Raw genomic sequence first — 22518 nt, 5'->3', positions numbered from 1 at the left:
TGTTTCAGGTTGTCAAAATCTAATCACAGGAAGCCTAAAGTAGTTTCAGACCCATCCATGTCCCAGCTTTTGAAGATACACAGCTGCATGTCTCATTTGCAGTGCGTTACACCTAGTTTGCCTGGAATGGAGAACCAAATGTTTTCCTACTGAGTGATAGACTTACATATAATATAATTCTTTTTTTTGTCAGGATCTGTTTGTTGTAACATGTTGCTGTGCTCGAGTAGCAGCAATGGAAAGAATATGAATTAAAAAGCAATGAAACGGTGTCTCTGAAGAGCTAGAGGTTAGATTAACATTGTCTATCATCAGTTTAAATGTTTGCAATGTTCCACTGAGATCTTTTCTTTATCGATACAAGTAGACATCGTCTAGTATAAACATAACACAAAGATGACTGCTGTGCTGAAATCCTCTTCTCCTACCCCGCCATAACGTACAGAAGTACTTCCCCAGAGTCAGCACTGACTGAACTAATGTGATTAGGTGCTCGGCAGCATTACAGCTTCTTAGTAAGAGACTCTGATCTTTGGCAATCACTGCGTATTGGCATTTTGCAGGCTAGTTGTGCCAACAGTCTGGTTCGGGAGCGCCATAGTTTGGGTGTAGTGAGACTAGCAAAGCTCCTTCTTACCAAGCTCCTCCACTGGCGCTGAGGTCTCCAAATCTTGGTGTCATGCTGCGTCTGTCCAGCTGAGCAGAAAAACAGCAGATTCTCACATGAGTGGCATCATGTGACGAGGCTTCTGCAGTCTGGGACTCCATTGACGGCTTTACTGAGCAAAACACTTTTCGCATACCTCTGCAGCTGTCTAGATAGTGGTTTTCTCCTGCTCTGTATTGTAAAGATGTCAAGATTTAAAAATCTGTTTCCACTTTATCAGTTTTAATGAGGCATCTTTAATTCTTTAAAATTCCTTTCATTTTTCTATACAGGTGAAAGAACAAGATCATTTGACTTTGTGGACTAGTCACTTCCTCACAACGTTTCTTTGAGGAAACTTTATCAACATAGATAATTGAATAGATCATGATGAGACCTTTTTGACTTTTTTCATTTTTGTTGAAAAAAAAAATACTATTTTTTTGTAATTGTAACATTTGACTCAGCAATATGTTCGACTTGCACTCTCCAATCCATCCCTCACATACACATACAGAGTATTGTAGGGAGGACATGTGGTGACCTTTTGTAACATTCAGTCCGCAGGGCCTCCTGAAAAGTAAAGCAGGCAAGTTGTTTCACTCGTTTTAATGGTGTGTAGGTGCAAGAAGTGGGCCAGCCAACTTCACTATATACAGATAATATACAATACATAACTAAAGTTTGAGTGATCTGATAAGTGTTCATTGAAAGCGAAGGTGTTCGATAAACAGGGGTAAACTCTGGGAGGGTTCAGAGGAGTCACAGCAGGCCAGTGGGACTCTTGTCCAAGAGTGAAAGCTCAGAGCTCAGTATTAGCAGGTCAAGTCTCACTAATCTGCTGTTGACTTTGTGAAGATTTGTAAACACTTCTTCGGATGGAGGCCCCGCCCCGCAGCTGCAGCCCTACACCACCAGTACACACACACATACATATGCACATATACTGTACACACACACACCTCCCGATGTCCTGATCCGTGTGACCTGCAATGCTCAGTCCTCCTTCGCCCTTCAGCAGCACTCATGTGCGCTGCAGGAGAATCAAGCTAAAGGGGCTCAGATTTACAGCTGACACTGATTCTCAGGGCATCTGCAAAAATTAGCTGACTTCTTCATTTTCTGAGATTACAGCCATCTTTGAGGTGTTATACTTTGGTTATGTGTCGTGGAGCACAATTTTGGATAGAATGGGTCTAGTCTCGCATCTTTTTATTAATCTAAAGATATTCATACCTATTGTTTATTTTCTTAAATGTCTTCTTTTATATACGTTGACATTGTTCTGCATCCATGTTTCTGTCTGTGTTCCAGGACAAAAATGAGTCAAGTAGGAATTTTTGCACTCGTGTTAACCCGTAGGCATACAGTATGCGATTGTAATGAAATCACGGTGTAGTTGACTGCAATAAGATTAGCTGGTGTTAAACCCTGAGATAGCCTAATCAGCTCCTGATCCTTTGTCTCAGTTAAACCTGGATTAGCATCAACCCAGCCGTGTACCTTCAAGAGCAGCTTTCCCCTGTTGTTCACTAGGCTGCTGAGGGAAGTCGTAGGCTAAATGTAGAGATTGTTAATGGAAACTTTCATTTCTCTTATGTGAACTAGTCACTTTGCAATCTGTTCCTGTTTTTATATTAAAGGTGTTTGTGAGGAAGTTTAGCCAGAGTGTCAAGAAAGGTGATAAGAGGCAGACTCGGAGACTGACCCAATTACTGAAAGATTTATTCTGACTAGGGACGTCAGTTTCGGTTAATTTTGCTTTCGTCAGACTGACACCCATTAACCGCTAACTAACTGGTTCATTTTTAAGAAGAGTTGTGACGTAGCTTTCAGGAAATAAAAACCAAAAACACGTTGCACGAGCCTTCAGAAACTCCTGCAGGTTAAACTGGACTAACTGAACACTTAGTGCGGACTGACTCTAACACACTCACTATAAACAGACTTTAAGACACTCACTAGTCTAGCAACATTAATGCTGCAAACAACCCATAATGCAACACTCCATGTAGGAGTCGGTTTTACACCGGTACTTTATCCATTCAAAAAGAAGATCTGATGTGAACATGTAATTTTCTAGCTGTTAGCAGGGCGTGTATGCAAATTAACCTATAGACTGACATGTGTAACCGGTCAAAAATATTCTCTGCAGTTGACTGATTAACGGTTAACTGTTGACATCCCTAATTCTGACCAGTGTGATTTAGTGTAACTTATCTGAAATGGTTTAATTCAGGATAACTCAAACTTAGGCATGATGACTTGCACACAGCTGTTAAATAGGCCCTCCAGTCTATCTAGGCAGAAGCATATTTCTCGCAGGGATGTTTCAGAAAGCAGTGCAGCATCAATTTAAAAAAATGTCCAGTGTTTGATGTCTTGCGATCTCCAAGCCTGAATGTGTCATCAGCCAGCTAGCACCTCCAGTAGAGCCGGGGGACACCTAGCCATGACACATTGTGTATGCATGTACTGTATTCCTGTCGTCATTAAGCTGTCGCTTTTCTTTTTTGACTTTTTCTTGTTGTTCAGTAACATACAGGAACTCCTCAGCTGTATTCAGGCTGAAAACAGCGCTGTGTAAAACAATACGTGGGGCTGTGTGGGCGTGTTGTTTAAAGTGCTGGTTAGACAATGAAATGCAATCCAGCAAGTCTGGTTGGACTAACAGATTATTGTATTTAAAGACCAATCAGAAAAACCCTGCACAGCGGTTTGTTATAATCACAGTTATCACGCTGCAGCCCTGTTTAGTAGTGCGCACATGTGGAACGTGTCTGCATCTGTGGACCACCGAAAAAAGTATGAATGGAACCACGTCCGCGTGCAAGTCCACCGCAGTCTGCTGTGAACAGCTGTGGTAAAGATATTTTTGTTATCTAAACGTTTGACCTCGTTTTTTTACCCTATTAGAATTGAAACTGGGAATCGATAAGAACCGGAATCGATAAGCAGAATCGTGATCAATAAAATTCTAACAATACCCAATCGTAATAGTGTTAATCTATGAATTAGCCACAGTTAATTACTTGGCGTGTCAAATTCTTTTGATGTGATGCATATGTTTATTGGAGAATTGATAAATGACACTGGCTACTATTGACACGGAATGGGATTCCTTGCCAGTAGTCCACAGGCTGTTGGTCTGGACTGGTTTTCCGTGCCAATAGTAGTTTGGCACGGTATGGTATGGAATGGATTTCCGGGTTTATTGCCGGACCTCTTGTAGACCACTAAACGGACAATTTTTACCGTCATGTTGGGTATTTTAGTGCCATTAAATGGGACATTTTTACTGCATTTTATCACAAGTGGTTATTGTGCCTAAAACAAACCATTTTAACCCAAACCATGGGAAGGATTGCTGTATCACCTGCAAGCAAAAATGTTCCTCCATTTTGAAACAATTTGAAATTGATCATGTGATCTTGAGCAATCAATACCAATGCGCATGCGTAATAATCCATACCAACAATAAACGGACTATTGACACAGAGGAATACTCTGAGGTACCAATGGCCACTTCCTTGATAAATGGTACACCAGCTGTCTATGAGAATCTCTTATAAACTGAATACTGCTACTTTTATCATACTGCTGCTGGGAATGAATTTTAAACCTTCCAGAATAACAACTTTAGGCAACACAGTCATCAGTGCAACATGTCAGCAGCTTCAGTGTGAAACGAAGCCTGCCATTAAAATATCGGTTGAATTGAAATATGTTGAGGAGATGCCAAACACTCATTTACATGAATCTCTTCTGGCCCTATGATCTCTCAACATTAATCTAGTGTTAGAAGTCACTCAACTGGTCTTTCACTGCCTTTTTCTTGGAGTGACAGGAAAGCAATTACACACATGCTCGGGGTGGGATCTCACCGAATACATTGAATATGTCTCCATTCTTTTCAAATAGAAGCATCTTCTACCAGCGGGATGTAGATTGAAGTTGAGGAAGGTGTTGCATTGTTTGTGTGTGTGCTCTCCGTGTTGTAATACAGGTTTATTGAACATAAAACAGCTGGTAGTTTCTAGGGGGGGGGTAAACAGGAAATTACAGACCGACAAATAAAATGTAGTCTCTCATTGAGACTACTCTCATTGGGTCCATAGAAGGAAAAGGATACAGCATATACTTGTGAGACTGTGTGTGTGTGTTTTCACTCCTGCATGCAGCATATGTAGGGTGAGCTCAATGCAGAGTCACTTTAGTCATGTGATTTCTGACATCACAGATGTTCCTCTGACGTCTCTGCTCCTCTTTCGTCAACCCCTCTCGTCTTTATCTACCTGCCAAAATACGCCAGCTCGACCAATCCGTGCCTCTGCAAGGCGGACAGAGTGGCTGCGCTCTGACTCATCACATTTTTCTCTCCAGCTTTCAGTCACTTCGCTTCTCCAGCTTGTGGTTGAGTTTCAACCTTCATCTCTCCTCTATTTTCTGAACCCCGGGGACTTTGCTGGTCTATAAATATAATTCATTCCCTCTGCAGCTGCATTGTATTGCTGTCTGTCTTGTACTCAAGGTGTGTGTGTGTGTGTGTATAATGTGCTGATTGGTAGCATATTTCAGCATTAACTGATTCAAGATAATTAAGCTTGACACCCACTAAAGTGTGAAACAGGTGTGTGGGTGTGTGTGTGTGTGTGTGTGTGTGTGTGTGTGTGTGTGCGTGAGGATCGTTATCAGGATCAGGAAGTGTGCTTGGTAGCGCAGCGATGCCTCTGTGAGGTGTGATGCTGCTCAAAACCCGCTCTTGCTATTTTTAGCCTCTGTCCTCCTCCTCTCCTCCCTCTCTTCGTTGCTAGGAGGCTGGCTGCTGGGACGGTCTCCTGTGGGGACCAAAAAGGTGAAACGACTAACAAAATGGTGAAGTAGGGAGAGAGAGAGAGGCAGGCACAGAGACTGAGTCTGCCTATAACTGTCAATTTAACCTCTTAGCATTTAATTTTCCCCTTGTATTTCCACTAAAGTAGCTTTAACGTTGTTAAAATCATCTTATTCCACACTGCCTGATAGTGTCAGTATATTCTGCTTCATCTTGTGGCTTAGTCATATTTTGACACTGAGTCAAATATTCAAATCCAAGATCCATGACAGGAAGTGAATCATTTTGTAAAAGGCTGCAACTACCAAAATGTCAGAAAATGCTGAATAATACCCTTCACACCTTCCTAGAACCCAAAGATATTCAATTTACAATTATATAAAGCTAAGAAATGTAGAGCATCCTCACAGTTGAGAAGTGGAACAAGGGCATGTTTGGCTTTTTTGTTAAAAAACAATGACTGAATGAGTGAATAAATATATCAAATAGTCACTCATTAATTTTCTGTAGCTCAACTAATGTTTCAGCTCTAATTTTATACACAAATCCCAAGTTTCAGAGCGACATATTCTGTCTGAGAGATCTTTAGAAACTTTGGGATCTTCGCTAGAATTTTAAATGAAGTTTTGTGGCTTTGAAAAATGTTTGGCTACACGACGTGAGTCACAGGCAGGCTGCCCAAATGAACATTGAAACTTTTTTTTTTGTGCCATAAATCATTCCTCCTGTTCTTACTGACCATTAGAAGATCCCTTCATAATGCACTTACAATATAAGGAATAGGGGCCAAAATCCACAGCCCTCCTTCTGTGCAAAAATGTATTTCAAAGTCAAAGTTAAAAGCCAAACAAGTCAAATCAATATATTTTAATGTTAGTCTTTTTGATGCCAAAGTCCCTCTTTTTGTTACTATACTTCCTCTGCAGCTCAACAGGGAAACACTGTCCGAGGAAACACAAAGAGGGAATTTGATGCTAAGAAGACTGTAAATGTGTCAGATATCCACTTGATACGACTGACTCAGTCTGCTGAAGCCTCATATAAGCTTCAGATAAACTTTGTGGACACACTGTGGATCTTGTCCTCCATCACTTACACTGAAAGCACATTTGAAGGAGATCTTTCAACAGCCGGTACGAACAGCAGGAATGATTACAGCGAGGAAAACCTCTTTCACTGTTCATATGGGCACCTGAGTGTTGTTTTAAAATAACAAAATGGAATTCTGAATGTAAAAAAAAAAAAATCATCCATAAGAAAGTGAATATTGTACAGAATATGTAACTGGCTTCTTTGAAACAACGTGACAGCAGCTACAATATACAGGATGTGTCAGTGTTTGCAGGCAGATGTTTTACAGAGAACATTTCAGAAGTTCACAGCAGGTAATGTAACTATACAGCAAGCTAACTGTGCCAGTAACATGTTAGTGTTAATAAGCCCAAAGGTGTTACTGTTGCTGTTTATTGCTCCGATTGTTTCTAGGCAACAGAAACTGTTTATTACAGAAATTATATCAGCTTAGAAATTTTAATTTAGTTGTTTTCACTTAACTCTCATCGTTAGGAAAAAACAACATGTCTGCTGGGGAGAGAGTCGGGAGCTGTGTGAGCTTACAGATATCTTAGCTGTTGTAGAGTGTTTGTGTAGAACAGATGCAATGTTGTGACCTGTGGTTTGATCATGCTGGTTGTTTATGAGGGTCTCCCCTTTTTAGCTGCCTTTGTGACTGCTGTTTGATCAGCAACTCAACACACACACACACAAACACACACACACAGCACACTGTCTATGCTTTTCTTTCTTCTAGTGCACACACACACACACACACACACATATAGCCCATGAGCAACACTCATTTCATTTTCTGAAAACCACATGTACACAGTAGAACCTGACAGCAGATACATCATATCAGCTCATATGCTGGTTGATGATTAATAAACTGCGGCACAGAAATGCTTAATATATGTTTGAGTTAATCATAGAATATAGCCGCATTGATTAGTCAGAATATTATTTGACAACTATTTTGATACTCAAATAATGGTTTTAGTCTTTTTTTTTTTGGTTTCAGCTCCTCAGATGTGATGATCTCTTTGTCATACGTGATATTAATCTGATCATCTTTGGGTTTTGGACTGTTGATCGGACAAAACAAGACATATGTCACCTTTAACGGGCATCTTTCATTATTTCTGAAATGTATATCAACGAAACAAGTAATGGATAATGGAAATAATTGTTGGTTGCGGCCTTAATCAAGAATCAATATCAATCAATGAGTCAGTCTACATGGTTTGTAAAATGTCCCACTGAATATGCATGTTCATCAATATTCTATCCATCAATATATGAGTATCAGACTTTGAAACTTTCAAATATTGATATTGGTTTTGGCTTTAAAAAAATCCAGTATTGGTTAGACTCAAGTACACACACACACACACACACACACACACACACACACACACACACACACTCCCTATAAGTTCCTTATTATTTCATTTATTTCTCTATTTTTCAGATTTTGAGTGTTCATTCAGTCCTCTGACTCGCACACATTGTATTCGTTTTTATCTTAACTGTCAAACAGCGGCAAACCTTAAACCACACTACACAAACCACACTGATCACACTGTCTGGTGTTCATGCAGAGGTGGGGAGAAAAAAGGATTAGAGACAGGGGGAAAAAAAAAATCAGGACAAACTGTGGACTCGATGGAGGTGGAGCTTTTTGAAGACAAACATTTCAACAACACCTTTTGAACACATCCAGTAAGGCTCTATAATCACAAATCTGCATGAAAACAAGACTCAAAACTGTCTGTGTTCTGCAGTCGCTGAGAGGTTTGAGCTGCCATTTCACACCAATTCTCCTCTTAATAAGACAGACAGCGAGACGGAGGGAGGGCGAGGGTTCCTGTGACCATGATGTCATGATTCAGATGATTGGTAGTGAAGCAGCAGACCAAATGAAAAAGTTTATCTCCCGTTGTGCACTTCTACAATGACCTCTTTTTCTCTTGAATCTGTGAAATCGTCATCAGCAGTTTATGCAATGAAGTCAAAAGAAGCCATGAAATCGTTGTCAGGCTTCCAGAAAGACATCATCATCATCATGTGCTTCAGTCGCCCGAGTCCTCATCAAGAAAGTTTTATTTTAATATTTCGGTATTAGTTTGCCGCTGTATTTGTTCATTATTCAATAGTATTTGAAATAAATGAGAATCGGCAAAAGGAAAATCCTCACTTGTGTTGGATTATAACATGAAAACGTTTTAGTGAGGCTAGTCTAAATCCTATAGTGATTTGTGTGTATGTGCGTAGATTTAGTATGTCCTCTTTAACATTGACAGAAACATGAGGGAATGTTTACAGAGTCAGTATTTTATGTTTGCTCTCATTTTGAATGTAGCCTTTTTATGGCACGTTTTCAAGTCCAAAATTAGGTTAAAAGAAACAATCCTGCACCAAACGAACACACACAAAAGTCAGATTAATGTCAGATAAAATAAATTCTTGCATACAAAACGGGCTAGAATTTGTTCTGTTAAAACTATTTCAACTTGTAACTTTATTCCAATTTTCTCTCTGCTTCTGTAATGTCAAATATAAGAAAAACTCGATAGTTGTCGGGCCGCTGACTTGAGCTCCACTCAAACAGGCTGCACACACTCTGCAGGCCTCATCGGTCTGGGTTTTTAAGGTCAAGGTTTGGTTCTTTCAGTCACTGCAAAGTCAACCAGTGAGCTCCCGTACCGTCAGAGGTGAGGCCTCCATGTGCGTATGTGCACGTATGCATCTACGTATGCGAGCTGGATTCCTCAGCCATGTGACCGGCAATGTTCATCACTGTTTTTCCACATGTCTGTGATCAGCTGATTGCCTCCAGTCACAAGTCCATGAGGCCTGAAACTGTTTTCTAGTGAACCTAGTGTGTGTGTGTGTGTGTGAATGTCAAGTTATGACCACCCAATATCCACAACCACATTCTTCAGTCGTTCCGAGCTCGTATTTGTTGAACCGTTTGTTCCCACAACTTTGAAATTACTGACCGTTATGCACCATGTGCTCATGACTGAAAACACAGATCCTTGTGTTTTCTCTGAGGTCATACTGTTTTAACTGTTAGCAGAAAAGAAGAGAAGTTGCTGCCCTGTCATCTTTCTTTTTAAAGGGTTTAAACTGAGGCAGCTCAAACCTCAAATCACTCGAAATTGTACTTCCAAATATAAAAATGTTTACTCCAGCCTGATCACACCAGGACACTTCAGGCTGTTTCATGTAAATTTAGAAAATCCAATTTGGTGTTTTAGAAAGATATGATTTATCATAATGACCCTGGTGCTGTCAGCATATATACTGAACTCCAAAGGGCATTAAAGTGAGAGAAAAGGAGGAGTTTTGGATGGAAATATGAAATGTCTCTTGGGAATACTTAGTATTCCTCGAGTGCTTTTTATCTCACTTTTCTTTTTCCTTCTTCTCTCCCTCAGTGTGCTCGGGTTTGGATCCCCGATGTCGAGGAGGTGTGGAAGTCTGCTGAGCTGATCAAGGACTACAAAAATGGCGACGCGTCTCTGCAGCTCATGCTGGAGGATGGAACGGTGAGCAGGACGAAGCGGGACGGTTGGATGGGGAGGAAAGCACCTTTCTTAAGCTTCAGTCTTTGTTTCTTCCTCTTCACATTCTTTTCCTTCCAGCTCTTTGTGTCGCTCTCTCTTTCCCTCCCCGCCTCAAAGACACTTCAAAGTGCTGCGTCTCATTAGCGGATATTGGTTTTACCATTAGCACTCTCCACAAATGAGACCAGCTTTCAAAGATTCCACAAGGAGCAATTTAAATGTATAGCAGTAAATCTAATTCCTCAGCTGAGAATACAAACAGCTGCTAGCACACAGCTTTTACTCCCAGCTATCAGTAACAGACAGTCATGTAAATGAATTTATGCTGCTAATAATTAAATATTTATTTGATAATATGTCTGCTGTCTCAAAAAACTTGTCACTAGTTTTCAATTAAATTATGTGGGCATTGATGCCATGAGCCAAGAGTGAAGGATATTTAAAGGAGTCAAGGTTATTTGTTCAACCAAATATCACATACCATGTCCCGTTGGGCTTTACAGGCCCACAACAGTAACGGCTTTCAAACCACACCAAACTCTGAAAAGAGAAAAGAACAAATCCCCCCTAAATGAGTTTCTTTGCACTGCGAAATAAAGCCTTTTTGCAAGTTGACAGTCGAGCTTCTGCACAATGTCTATTACTGTATGTGTTTTGACACTGATCCACATCCAAGCGTAGATATAAATCCTAAACCTAACAGTACATGTTTACTGTTTAACTACATGAACTGTCAAACGCAGGAGAAGTAGGAGAGATAGATGTTTGAGTTTTATCTCAGTCGTGCCTCCATCTGCTGGCAATGAACAAAGGATCTGTGGTGTAAAAAAGATAAGTGAATGTGAGTGAGAATAAAAATTGAATCTTTGGGTTACATTCAGGCTCGGTCGGTGCAGCTGTCGCTGACATGAAGAATTACTGACGAGCCTAAAGTGTCTGTAGGTGGCGACGCCTGGAGAAATCAGAATTCTGAACTTATATTATATTTCCATTCATTTATTTTATTCCGCCCTGAGAATGTGGTGTACATGGTACACTAAGGGTTACATCTTAATTGGTACAGTTCATCCAGACATCTTATCGTTCATTCTTTAAGTCTTCATGCTTCTTATTTCCCTCCTGTGTTGCTCTGTTGTCCCGCTCAGAACATCGATCACAAGTTGGACCCCAAGACGAAGAACCTGCCTTACTTGCGAAACCCCGACATCCTGGTGGGCGAGAATGACCTCACAGCGCTCAGCTACCTCCACGAGCCGGCCGTGCTGCACAACCTCAAAGTCCGCTTCATCGACTCAAAGCTCATCTACACTTACTGTGGTAGGAAGACACTCTACACATGACACCTTACTGTATGTTGTCGGTGCTTTGCTATGAATTCATACCTCCAACTGACCAATGAGCAGTAAGATATAGAAGGTAGTGGCAGCAGTGAGTGAAGAGGTGAAACCCAATTCATTTTTTTTACATACTTGTTATGTTATACTAATCAGTTACAGTGCTAATCAGTTATACAATGTTTTATAGTTGAATAGTTTAGCACTCCATTGATGTCTGTGACCTTCAATGACATTCATTGTCTTTATACTATAAGTCGATCATTGTTTGTTGTCTCATTCATCAGTTTAAATGTAGTTTGCGATTCTTATCAACTGCTTTCATTGATAAAACTTGCTCTTTGTAGGCCGTCAGAGAGACACACTCACTTCCATTGTAATATGTTATTGTTTGCAATTCGTCTTAAGTCAAGACCAAACAATCAAGACCTTAAATACAAATTATGAAATGCGTTATATTTCTTTTTCCATAGTCAATTGTTACATTGTGCTTGGAGGCTTCTCACCACCACTTACTGCTGTATTTTAAGGTTTTGTATTTACTCCAAATATAAAATTAGGAAAACATCAGGCAGTCTGTTTCAGTTTATTAAATTCAGTTTTGCAGAGTCGCACAAAACCCCTGCCAAGTTTTACTCATGACTGGGGAGGTAGCCGGTTTGATCCTCGAAACCTGCAGGATAAATCTGTGTGGGTAAAGTGAAAGAGCAGAGCTCACTCCTCCTTCATTAACACCACTGAGGTGTCCTTGAGCAAGACACTTAACTCCCAACTGCTCAGTGTCCAACACATGAGACTGGTTGTACTGGGAAGCTTCCAGGTGTGAATGTTTACAACTGTGTGATCAGGACGTTCCTGAAAAAGAGAGCATTCCTCCCAATAAAACTCTAGATAAACTCTAAATAAATAAAGGTTTTTCTCTCCTGTCTGTATATTTATCCTGTTCTATGCTTTTGTTTTTAACAAGCACCTTAAAATGTTTAAAAGCGTTTAAAAAGAGATAATGAACAATATGCAGCATAAACTTTATTACAATTCATACAGTCTCAGTTCTTTAAGAAGCATGATATCTGGTTACGGCCCATTTCAACTGCAGATCAGCTCATATCTTCCCTCTGTGCTCTGTGTCGTAGGAATCGTTTTGGTGGCCATCAACCCGTATGAGACGCTGCCGATCTACGGTACAGACATCATCAATGCCTACAGCGGTCAGAACATGGGAGACATGGACCCTCATATCTTTGCTGTGGCAGAGGAGGCTTACAAACAGATGGCCAGGTTTGTGTCACCTGAGTGGCCTTAGTTCTGGTCTCCTTGTTGCTCAGCCCTCCCTCTCTCTTCTGGGTTTGTAGGTCAAAGCTGAGACAGAAATAGCCTGGTGGTGGTCTCACCGTCTCACTCACTCTTTTAATCACTCACACACACCCCGAGTTTCTCTGCAGGAGCCAAACTGTAGACTCCCCTCTGGGAGTTTATGTCATCCACACGCTAACATACAGTACATGTATACCACTGTGTGCCAACTTTAATCAGCACTTAGATCATCTCTGCTTTACTTACACAGCGTTGGAAGCTGGCAGCAGTCAGCAGTGACCATGTAGCACTGATAGCATAAAGTTGTACTCTGTGTGTGAGGACCTTACATTCAGTGTAGAGCTACACAATTATATTTATACTGTATATCAAGATCTTATTTTTCTATTTGTACAGTTATTTTCATTGTTGATTTATCTGTTGATCATTTCCTCAATTAATTGACAAGTCGCTTGGTCTATAAAATGTCAGAAAATTGTGAAAAAATGTTAGTCATTGTTTCCCAAAGCCCTAGATGACGTCCTCAAATGTCTTATTTTGTCCCAGCCAACAATCAGTAAGTCAAAGATATTTAGTTTACCGTCACAGAGGACTAAAGAAACCAGAAAATATGAATTAATATTATATTATATTCATTTGAGAGGTTGGTAATGGAGAATTTTGACTTTTTTCTTTCTTAAAAAATGCCTAAAAATTATTAAGCCATCAAAGTAGCTGGTGATAAATTTTCTGTCAATCAACTAATCAATTAATAGTCTAAGGTCTAATTTCTACAATTTTGGTATTAATTAAGTGCTTAATTTCTACCTTAAAGACATAATATTTGAAAATAAGATACAAGGTTTGTGTCAGATTGTTTTTATAAAGAGAGATGAATCAGTTTAACACGTTTTGTGAGACTGATCACAGTAGGACCGATAATAGATACTGGATAAATACGGCATATATGCCCAGTTCAAGCTGTTGTGATACACCACTTAAGTCAAGTCAAGTATCCAAGTCATGGATCCAAACCATGCTCTATAGAGAGACAAGGAAAAAAATCATCTAAAAACCTGAGGGCAAAGAGGGAAAAAAATGAAAGACATCATGAAAGAGGTTATTCAAAGAAATATCCTGAGACAGTAAGAGAAGCAATTGGAGCTTTGTGTGTGGACAAATGCCAATTTCAATAGAAAAAAAAATTGCATCAGCGCCAGACTCCCTACCATCAGCTCTGGAAGAAAGGTGGCACAGTATGAGAAGGCCGTGTTGCCTGAGGATTTGAGTCCTTGAGCTTGGAGGAGAACGCTCTCCTGAGATATTAAAGCACACAAAGAAACAAGAAGGTTATAAGGTGTGTTACACCTGCTCTGCCTGTAGCCATTGAGAATGCTTGTTGATGATAGCATCACTTTCTGTCTGCCCAAGGCATAACCCTGGCATTGTTTGTGTCACACTCCACCTATTAAACTGTACAGGACTGCTGCACATAGCAATTACCCTTCACCTTTGCTTGATTTAACACATTATTGACTGAAGCAAGATGAAGAAAACACCCACCTAAAACATGCAGAGCCAATTGTTAGCTTCACCTGATTGATGGCAGTTTTTCTTGAGGCCTTAATCCTTGTCTGTCTGATATATACAGTCTTATATCTTTTTTTTCCCAATCTATCAGGGATGAGAGGAACCAGTCAATCATTGTTAGCGGAGAGTCCGGAGCAGGAAAGACTGTGTCAGCCAAATACGCCATGAGATACTTCGCTACGGTCAGCGGCTCCGCCAGCGAGGCCAACGTAGAGGAAAAGGTCTTGGCTTCCAACCCCATCATGGAGGTGAGGACTAGATGCTGTCTGCTGACAAAGAGTTTGGATTGCATTCATTTTCACACTGTTACTCAGTGGTTGCTTCATCATCATCTATTTTAAGTCTGTTTTTTTCACAGCTTAGTAGGTCCAGAACGACTGTGTTGTTCTTCTGACTTGTTTTTCTAGTGAAATCATTTGGCGCTATTTTGCACAAGCTAAAATACTTAAAATTGCAGTTAAAAACATTTACAGGAAATGTGTTGTTGTTGTGAAAGTATTTGTCCTGGCAGTGCGTATATATGTACGGATATTTGTGAATGATATGGGCTGAAAGTCTTGTTGTTTGTCCTCCTCTCCTCTCCTCTCCTCTCTGGCATTTACTTACTCCCTTCCCTTCAGTTTCTCCACCACACTGCGCCTTCCTGGCCTCAGGCTGCTCTCTGCTGTGATAACACAGGTCTTAAGTGTGTGTGTGTGTGTTTGTGTATTTCTTCCTGTAGAGTCATAGGGACAGGAGGAGGGGTTGGAGAGCTCTCCTGTGCCCATATGCCACTACCCCCCCCCCCCCCCCCCCTCCCACCCTCTGCCATCCCCCACCCCATCCAACCGCTCTGCTAACATCACTCTCCTCCCCGCCACCACTTTCACCCTGCTCAAGCCAATCAGAGACAAGCTAACAGAATGAATAGAAAGCTTTATTTCGTCGCAGTGATGTCACTTGAGCCTCTAAGCCTAAATGCAGAGTAGACGGTTGCATCAGCCTTTTCGATATTACAAAACCTGTATGTGTGTGAACATGTGCATGTGAGAGAGAGAGAGAGGGAGCGTTTGTGTGTGGTGTTTATATGCATTTGGCTGATGCAGGCAGAGATTGGAATACCTGCTCTGCTGAAAGACGCCTTGTTTGCAGTGAAAGACTGTGTGTTTGGCCTTAACTCAGCAAGCTCACACACAATTTAATTCTTCTTAAGCTGGCTGGTTGGACATCTTGGACGTGTGTGTGTGTGTGCGTGTGTAAGTGTGTGCGTTTGTATGCAGCCCCACCCATCTACTACAGTTCAGCGGGGTCATTGATCAATCCTGTATATTGAACTAAGGCTGCTGACCACAGATGATTGGTTTACAGACGTACTGAAGCTCAGCAGGAAACGTCCATCAACATGTATTGATCCAGCTCTTGTGTGTGTGTGTGTGGAAGAACAAAGGTCCATTAAAACATATTAGTGATTTTGGGGCTCCACAGTAGTTTAACGGTTAAGGTGCATTTACTGCATACCTGCAACATCCTCAGTTTGATTTCAGGAAATCCCTCTCTGTCCCCTGGTTTCATGTCTGCTTCTCTACTGTTATCTGTCCAATAAAGGGGAAAAAATGCCAAAAAAGAAAAACCTACTAATGCTTTGTCATGTGTGGACCAACCACAAATGATCTGCAGCCTGTTTCAGGTTGTAACCTACAGTATGAGAGATTCTGGTGTATTTAGAATCGGGTGTATATGCTACTTTAGAGAAGTGTTTGTTCATTTTCACTGTAATAATTTGTTCCCTAATGCTGCTAATGTTTCACCACAGTGCCCATAACCACAATAACACTATATTATAATAACAATCTGTGCAAAAAAATACAGAATTCCTTCCCTTTGTGTGCAGTTTGCAAATGGTTAGTAAATAATAATTCACCACCTGTTCTGTCAAAAGTTGAACACTATCTTCATAATGTATTAACTGTTTTTGCCTCTGTGGTTTCCTTCAGGCCATTGGAAATGCAAAGACCACCCGAAATGACAACAGCAGTCGATTCGGGAAATACATCGAGATCGGCTTTGACACTCGCTTTCGTATCATTGGTGCCAACATGAGAACATATCTGCTGGAAAAATCTCGAGTGGTGTTTCAGGTAAGCACACAAACCCACGTTAAAGTTTGTTGTATTTGTGGATATTTCTTTGACTAAGATTCATTTTTTTTAACTTATCCCAGTCTGCCTCACAGATAACATGGAACAGAGTTAACCTTTGGACAATTATACATTTTATTCTGACCTCAACTCTTGAATGGAAATGACACACAGCACATCAAGCTTTTGTTCACTAAATGAACAACTGTCAGGTTGTGGAGTTTGTCAGACTTTTCAGAGCGCAGTCTAACATCACAGTGGCATTGTTGTATCCTTCAACCAGATTACCTGGGTTTCTGATAGCTAATTTCCTTCCTACTGAAGCGACCTTGAGCATGTTCCTGAACATGTTGTTGGTGAAAACAGGCTGTTCTTTAGCTGACCTCACACTATGGCTTCTTGCAGGGTCTCAGGCGAAACACAATTTACTGAAAGGTCTGTCGATCTCTGATGTGTTACTGTCTAATGTGATTCACTCTCTGACATTGGAGGTGTTATTGGTATACAAGTCCTCAAGGCTTGTCAGCAGTTATGTATTTACAGTGTGTACTACACACATAATGTAATGTATTCAGGGCTTTGTTGGCTGGCATGACAAAGGTTGTATTGCAGCCAAACATCTGTAAGGTACAGATTTCTGCCAGATTTTGAACCATTACAATAAAACACTGGGATCTTATTCACCTGGGACAATTCTCTAGCTGGCTTTCAAACATGACAAGAAAAATACCTTTAAATTACAGCAGAGTTCAATTTGTTTCATGTGTGTCGGTGCTTTGTGGATTTGACAGTCCATCCTTCTAATGGAGCTAAAAACACAGTTTGTGTCTATTCTCTATTCTGTCTAAAATTCTTCTTTAATAATCAGCTTTTATGTGAGAAAGTTATTGAATTAACTTTAAGTTGCCTTGAAATGTCACCTTGATTATTAGATCCCTCCCTCATGTTGAAGCTGACACATACGGTTAAACACAACATCATATGACTTAACTTGTGTTGCTGCTTTGTTTTTGTGATTTATTGTTGTCACTAGAAGAAAAGTAGACTTTTTTTATTACGTGTTGAGCCTCTGTATGCAGTAGAAAATATCTTGCTTTGTAATATTTTAGTGCTATTTATATGCTTGAAGTTTTCACAGTTATGAAGAAGTGCAGTCAACCACACACACACACACACACACACACACACACACACCTAAGCAGTAACAATAAAAAGAATTGAACCAGCACCCATTTACTGTCAGTCTAACCCTGGTGTCCTTTAAAGCAGAAGAAGTATGCGGCAATAACTTCCTTCTTCACAAAGACAAGTAGGAGGAAACAAAGTGAACCCATCCTTTAACAATCCATCTGTGACACCGGCTAACAGCAGCAGCATTCCTTTCCTCTTCTCACCTCTTTCTCTCTCTCTGTCTGGACTTTTCAAACACATTCTTCCCCTGAGTAACAATTTAATTTGTGTCCTTTTCTTGATAAAAATCTGTCTTTAGAGATGCCAAATCATTCTTTTTTATAACCTGTAGCTTTATATTTTGTGTTCTGCGCACTTCATCATGTCCGTATTTTTATACATCGTCTTGTTCATCTCTTCTATTTTCTGTCTTGTCTCCTCTGTGAAGCCCTTTTTGAATATTGTTTTGAAAAGTTCTATAAAGTTTACATACTTTTCTTGTCATACAGTTTTATTGTATATTCAGTGGGTGTGTTTGCTCACAGGTAGAGCCAGTAGGGCAGTATCCAGATAAAGAACAAGTATATTTTACACACACACACACACACACTGTTGTCCTAGACAGTCATGTTGGGGAATGAGGATGTTGGCGGGAAAAACTGGATTACTTTCCCTGTCACATTTTTCACATGCTTGGCTCCAGTACCGCCCATTTATGTGTGTGTGTGTGTGTGTGTTTGTATGTTTGTTTGCATTCTGTGTTTGGGTGTAGCTGCACCAACATATGTCACAGGTGACTGCAACTTGAACTGTATTGTTGTATTATTTCTACTCATTTACGCCCCCTGAACAGACAGAGGCTCACCACACTGCCTTTTTTGTTGCAGCCTACAATTTAATAAAAGAGCAGCTTCAGCAACCACTGAATCACCTGTCCTTAGCCTAACCATTATTTTGCTGTGAAGTAAACTCACTCCAGGCCTGCTGTTTTCTGTTCAGATCATAGTAACTACGGTTGGTAAAGTCATATTGCTCTGGATATCCAGCAACAGCCACCACTATCTCCACTTGTTGTCGTCACCACCACAGAAGGCTCGTCTCTCAATTCATCCGATTGGACAACAGGGAAAAAAGGCAAATGACGTCTGGAGCTTTTCCGCTCTTGAGTTGAAGTTTTTTCAACTCAAGGTGTTCAGGGCACTCCTGCAAAAACTGTGAAAATGTGAGGCGCTCAGCAATGCAAAAGCAGCGAGCAAAAAGCTTCACTCTTATTGAAAACTGTTACAAAAAGCCGCCGCAGGCTGCTAAAAAGCACTCTGTCTGATCGGGGCCTTCCAGTGTGATCAATCAGGTTCCACATCATGAGTGGAATACAGGTTGCCATCTTGTGTTTGATTCTCTGTATGTCTGGAGAAATATGAGGATGGAAAATAAGTGTAACATTCTCATCTGACTCAAAAACATCTGGTAACATGCCCCCCGAGCAAGGCTCTACATCACCAACTGCTTCTGTGGGGCTTCCAGATGTTAAACTGTCAAACTGTATAGTTGTGAGGCTGGTATCATCATAAAGAAACAAGCAGATGCAGTTTATTTTCCCAGCATGAATGTCGGTAGGAATAAGACAACACAAAGCTTGTGAATAGAACCAAATATGTTTGTGACCACTATTTATGTGTGTAAATAAACAATAATTGTGTGTTAGTATTTACTTCACAGTGTATGGTCTTCATGTTTTCTTCTAGGCGGACGAGGAGAGGAACTATCATATCTTCTATCAGCTCTGTGCATCCTCTCATCTGCCTGAGTTCAAGAATCTGAAACTGAGTAAGTGTCATGCTCATATGTGTGCAGCCACACACACACACACACACACACATGCACATTTACAAACACAGAGCTGCACAGTTGACTGTTGGCTGTAACTGTTCATTCTCACCTACAAAAACAGTTGCTGAAAATCTGTTCATTTTCTTACACCAGAGACCAACTCATCATTTTCATGTTTTTCTGAGTGATTAAAAAGGGCTGCAGCACCCAAACACACATTATTATTGTCTTACCTTGAGTACTTGACCACAGCATTACCGATAATCAGCAGTGAATACAGAGTAACGGAGCACTGTGCTTAACTGCAGTGGCTCTCCGCAGCAGGAAAACCGCCAGAACACTGAAAGTCCATTATTTCAGTGACTCATTGGCCCACCAAACAACCAAACTATTAATGTTTCATTATGTCCTGATTGTCTCCTAGTGAGAGTCGTATTTAAACTGCAACATCTACTGGAACTGATCCTGACTTGGATCCAAGATGGAGTTCCGATTTAAAAATACCCCCCACCCTCCCCACCAATCTCTAAAAACTCTTCAGGGTTGAGTGAGGTGACAGTGAGGTGTCTGAAGAACTCTGCCGCACATCAGATTTAATGTCAGTGTAGACGTATCAGATGATGCCCCTGCTGTAGGCAGGGTTCATCCACTCTGTGGTTGAACAGGCTCTCAAACAGAGCACACCCACTGTGGACCTGCACCTGCTCAGCCTAGTCATGGGACACACACACACACACACACACACACACACACACACTGCTGGCACTGTCACTTACAGCCACTCAGTTGGCTCTCTCGCTCGCACACACAAAGACAGCTGCTGTGTTTTCCTCTCCTGCTGACTTCCTGGCTCAGTAAATGGAGCGGTTGTCACAATCATGTCAGTGCCTCCGGTTGCCAGGCAACAAGCCATGCCTTAATTCGGTGTAAAGTGTGTATGAAGGAATTGATTGTTGTTTAAGTTGAGTTAACATATTTTTTTTACACAGAAGTGTTCTTGGTTTCACTTTTTTTCTAAGAGCCCCAAGTCATCAGCAAAACCTCAATATGATGTCATTTTGACAGTGAAAATAAGCTGCTTTGAAAGTTCACATCGCTATTGTGAGCCAGGGTTTAAAGATTTGATTTCACATACCCGTGGGAGTGTAGCCATGACTTTAGTACAGATGATAAACATGATGGTTATTGTGAAACGTCCCACCTAAATGTAAGTAAGCAATAGTGAAGGACGAGGTGACTTGTTACAGAAAAATAAGTTCAAAGCTTTAATATGACAGCTGACATTCTGCTATCTGACGCCTTCTTGTGAGTATCCTTGTTAGTTCAGGTGTAGCGTAACAAATCAGGGCTGTTGCTACAGCTACCACTAACGCTGACTGAGAATGATGATTAAACCGTTGTTGCCAAGTACCAAGTATTTTCCCTGTGGTCATGGAGTATCATGAAACAGCACATAAGCAGTATATGTGATTTCTTAAATCAGGTACATGTTTTCTTATGAAGCTCTGCTTGATAAATGAGGATACTTTTAATAGCACAGTTCCACCTAAGTTGCTCAAAGTAAAACTGCACATCCTGCGTTTTTTTTAAAGAATTTATTCACCCTCTGTTTCTCCACTCAGGCAGTGCAAATGACTTCCTGTACACCAGGCAGGGCCGCAGCCCCGTTATCGACGGTGTTGACGACACCAAGGAGCTCTGCAGCACCCGAAATGCCTTCTCATTGCTCGGTAACACAGACACACTTGTATACAAACATACACAAATTAAATCTGTATATACTTATTTATTTTTTAAGAACAGTCAAGAAACATATGACTGTTGGTTTATGTGTGTGTGTTTTGTCCTCTGCAGGTATTAATGAGTCCTATCAGAAGGGGTTGTTCCAGGTTTTGGCTGCTATTCTTCATCTGGGAAACGTGGAGATAAAAGACAGAGATTCAGACAGCAGCATCATCCCTGTGAGGATAAGATTTATACTTAAGTACTGATAGTCAGTGTGACACACGTTAAACAAATTTACAATCTTTCATCTTACATATGTAATGTGTGTTTTGATGTTTTTCCTTATAGATATAGCTTTTATTCGTAGTATTTATTTATTTATGATCACATTTTTGTTCATTTTTGGGCTCAAAGTTAGTCCTCCTGTCTTCAGCTGTCCTGTTATGACTAGTTGCATATTCATTGTAGTGAAATATAGTAGCTGTCCATCTATTTCCTGCAGCGTCAGGATGATCATTCCTAGCTCACCTCCTATGTGACAGGAGTACCAGGTGGCAATTTTATGAAATATATCGAGGCATCGTACTCCTCTGTGGTTAAACATCTAAAATTACCAGTCAGCATTAATGACCTTTTTAAAATGTTTAGACTCTCTGAAAGCAATTACATAATAGAATATAGACCATTAAATTAACTGTGAATGTGATAGTTGTAAAAATAAAAAGTTCGGCCAATTAGAGCTGAAATCAAAAAGGAATATCTAGTAAAGATGTAATAATTCCAGTTAATAATGTTGTACTGCTTATTTGAACTACTTGAAAGCTCTTTTCATCAAACTCAGGAGAAAAGGGCGTCACTGGGTTGCTGGACACAAGCATCCAAAAAGTACTAAGTAATTTAAGAAATTTTGTCAACAAGGGAATTCACGTTATCTGTCATCTTACTGGGTTTGAGCTGGACAGTGATCGAGATCTCCTCTTTTTCCTGCAGCCCAACAATCGCCACCTGACGGCGTTCTGCGAGCTGGTCGGTGTGACCTACCAGGACATGTCTCAGTGGCTTTGCCACAGGAAGCTGAAGACAGCCACAGAGACGTATATCAAGCCCCTCCCCCGTCTGCAGGCCACCAACGCCCGCGACGCGCTGTCCAAACATATCTACGCCAAGCTCTTCAACTGGATTGTGGAGCACGTCAACAAGGCTCTGATCACCAATGTCAAACAGCACTCCTTCATCGGGGTCCTCGACATCTACGGGTATGTCTGTGCATTGCTGGTCTGTGGGGGAGTGAGATTAATGTGAAAGAAGCAACTGTCTTAGTTTTTAGATATGGTACATTTGTCTGATTTGT

The 22518-nt window shown here is 40.7% G+C and overlaps 1 protein-coding gene across 4 annotated transcripts in view; it reads left to right on the top strand.

The window, feature by feature from the left end:
- myo5aa (myosin VAa) overlaps positions 1–22518 on the top strand; it is a 55513-nt gene that overhangs the window by 5719 nt on the left and 27276 nt on the right. For all 4 annotated transcript variants that reach the window (XM_067593926.1, XM_067593952.1, XM_067593942.1 and 1 more), the window contains exons 2-10: positions 9980–10090; positions 11254–11425; positions 12576–12720; positions 14417–14573; positions 16299–16442; positions 19358–19439; positions 21065–21172; positions 21297–21403; positions 22158–22423. In XM_067593926.1, coding sequence (XP_067450027.1) covers positions 9980–10090; positions 11254–11425; positions 12576–12720; positions 14417–14573; positions 16299–16442; positions 19358–19439; positions 21065–21172; positions 21297–21403; positions 22158–22423 — 1292 coding nt within the window. The remainder of the gene's footprint in view (positions 1–9979; positions 10091–11253; positions 11426–12575; positions 12721–14416; positions 14574–16298; positions 16443–19357; positions 19440–21064; positions 21173–21296; positions 21404–22157; positions 22424–22518) is intronic.

Source organism: Thunnus thynnus, chromosome 1 (assembly GCF_963924715.1).
Source record: "Thunnus thynnus chromosome 1, fThuThy2.1, whole genome shotgun sequence".
Taxonomy (NCBI): domain Eukaryota; kingdom Metazoa; phylum Chordata; class Actinopteri; order Scombriformes; family Scombridae; genus Thunnus; species Thunnus thynnus.
Note: the sequence above shows the minus strand (reverse complement) of the source record. Positions and strands in the feature narration are given on the sequence as shown.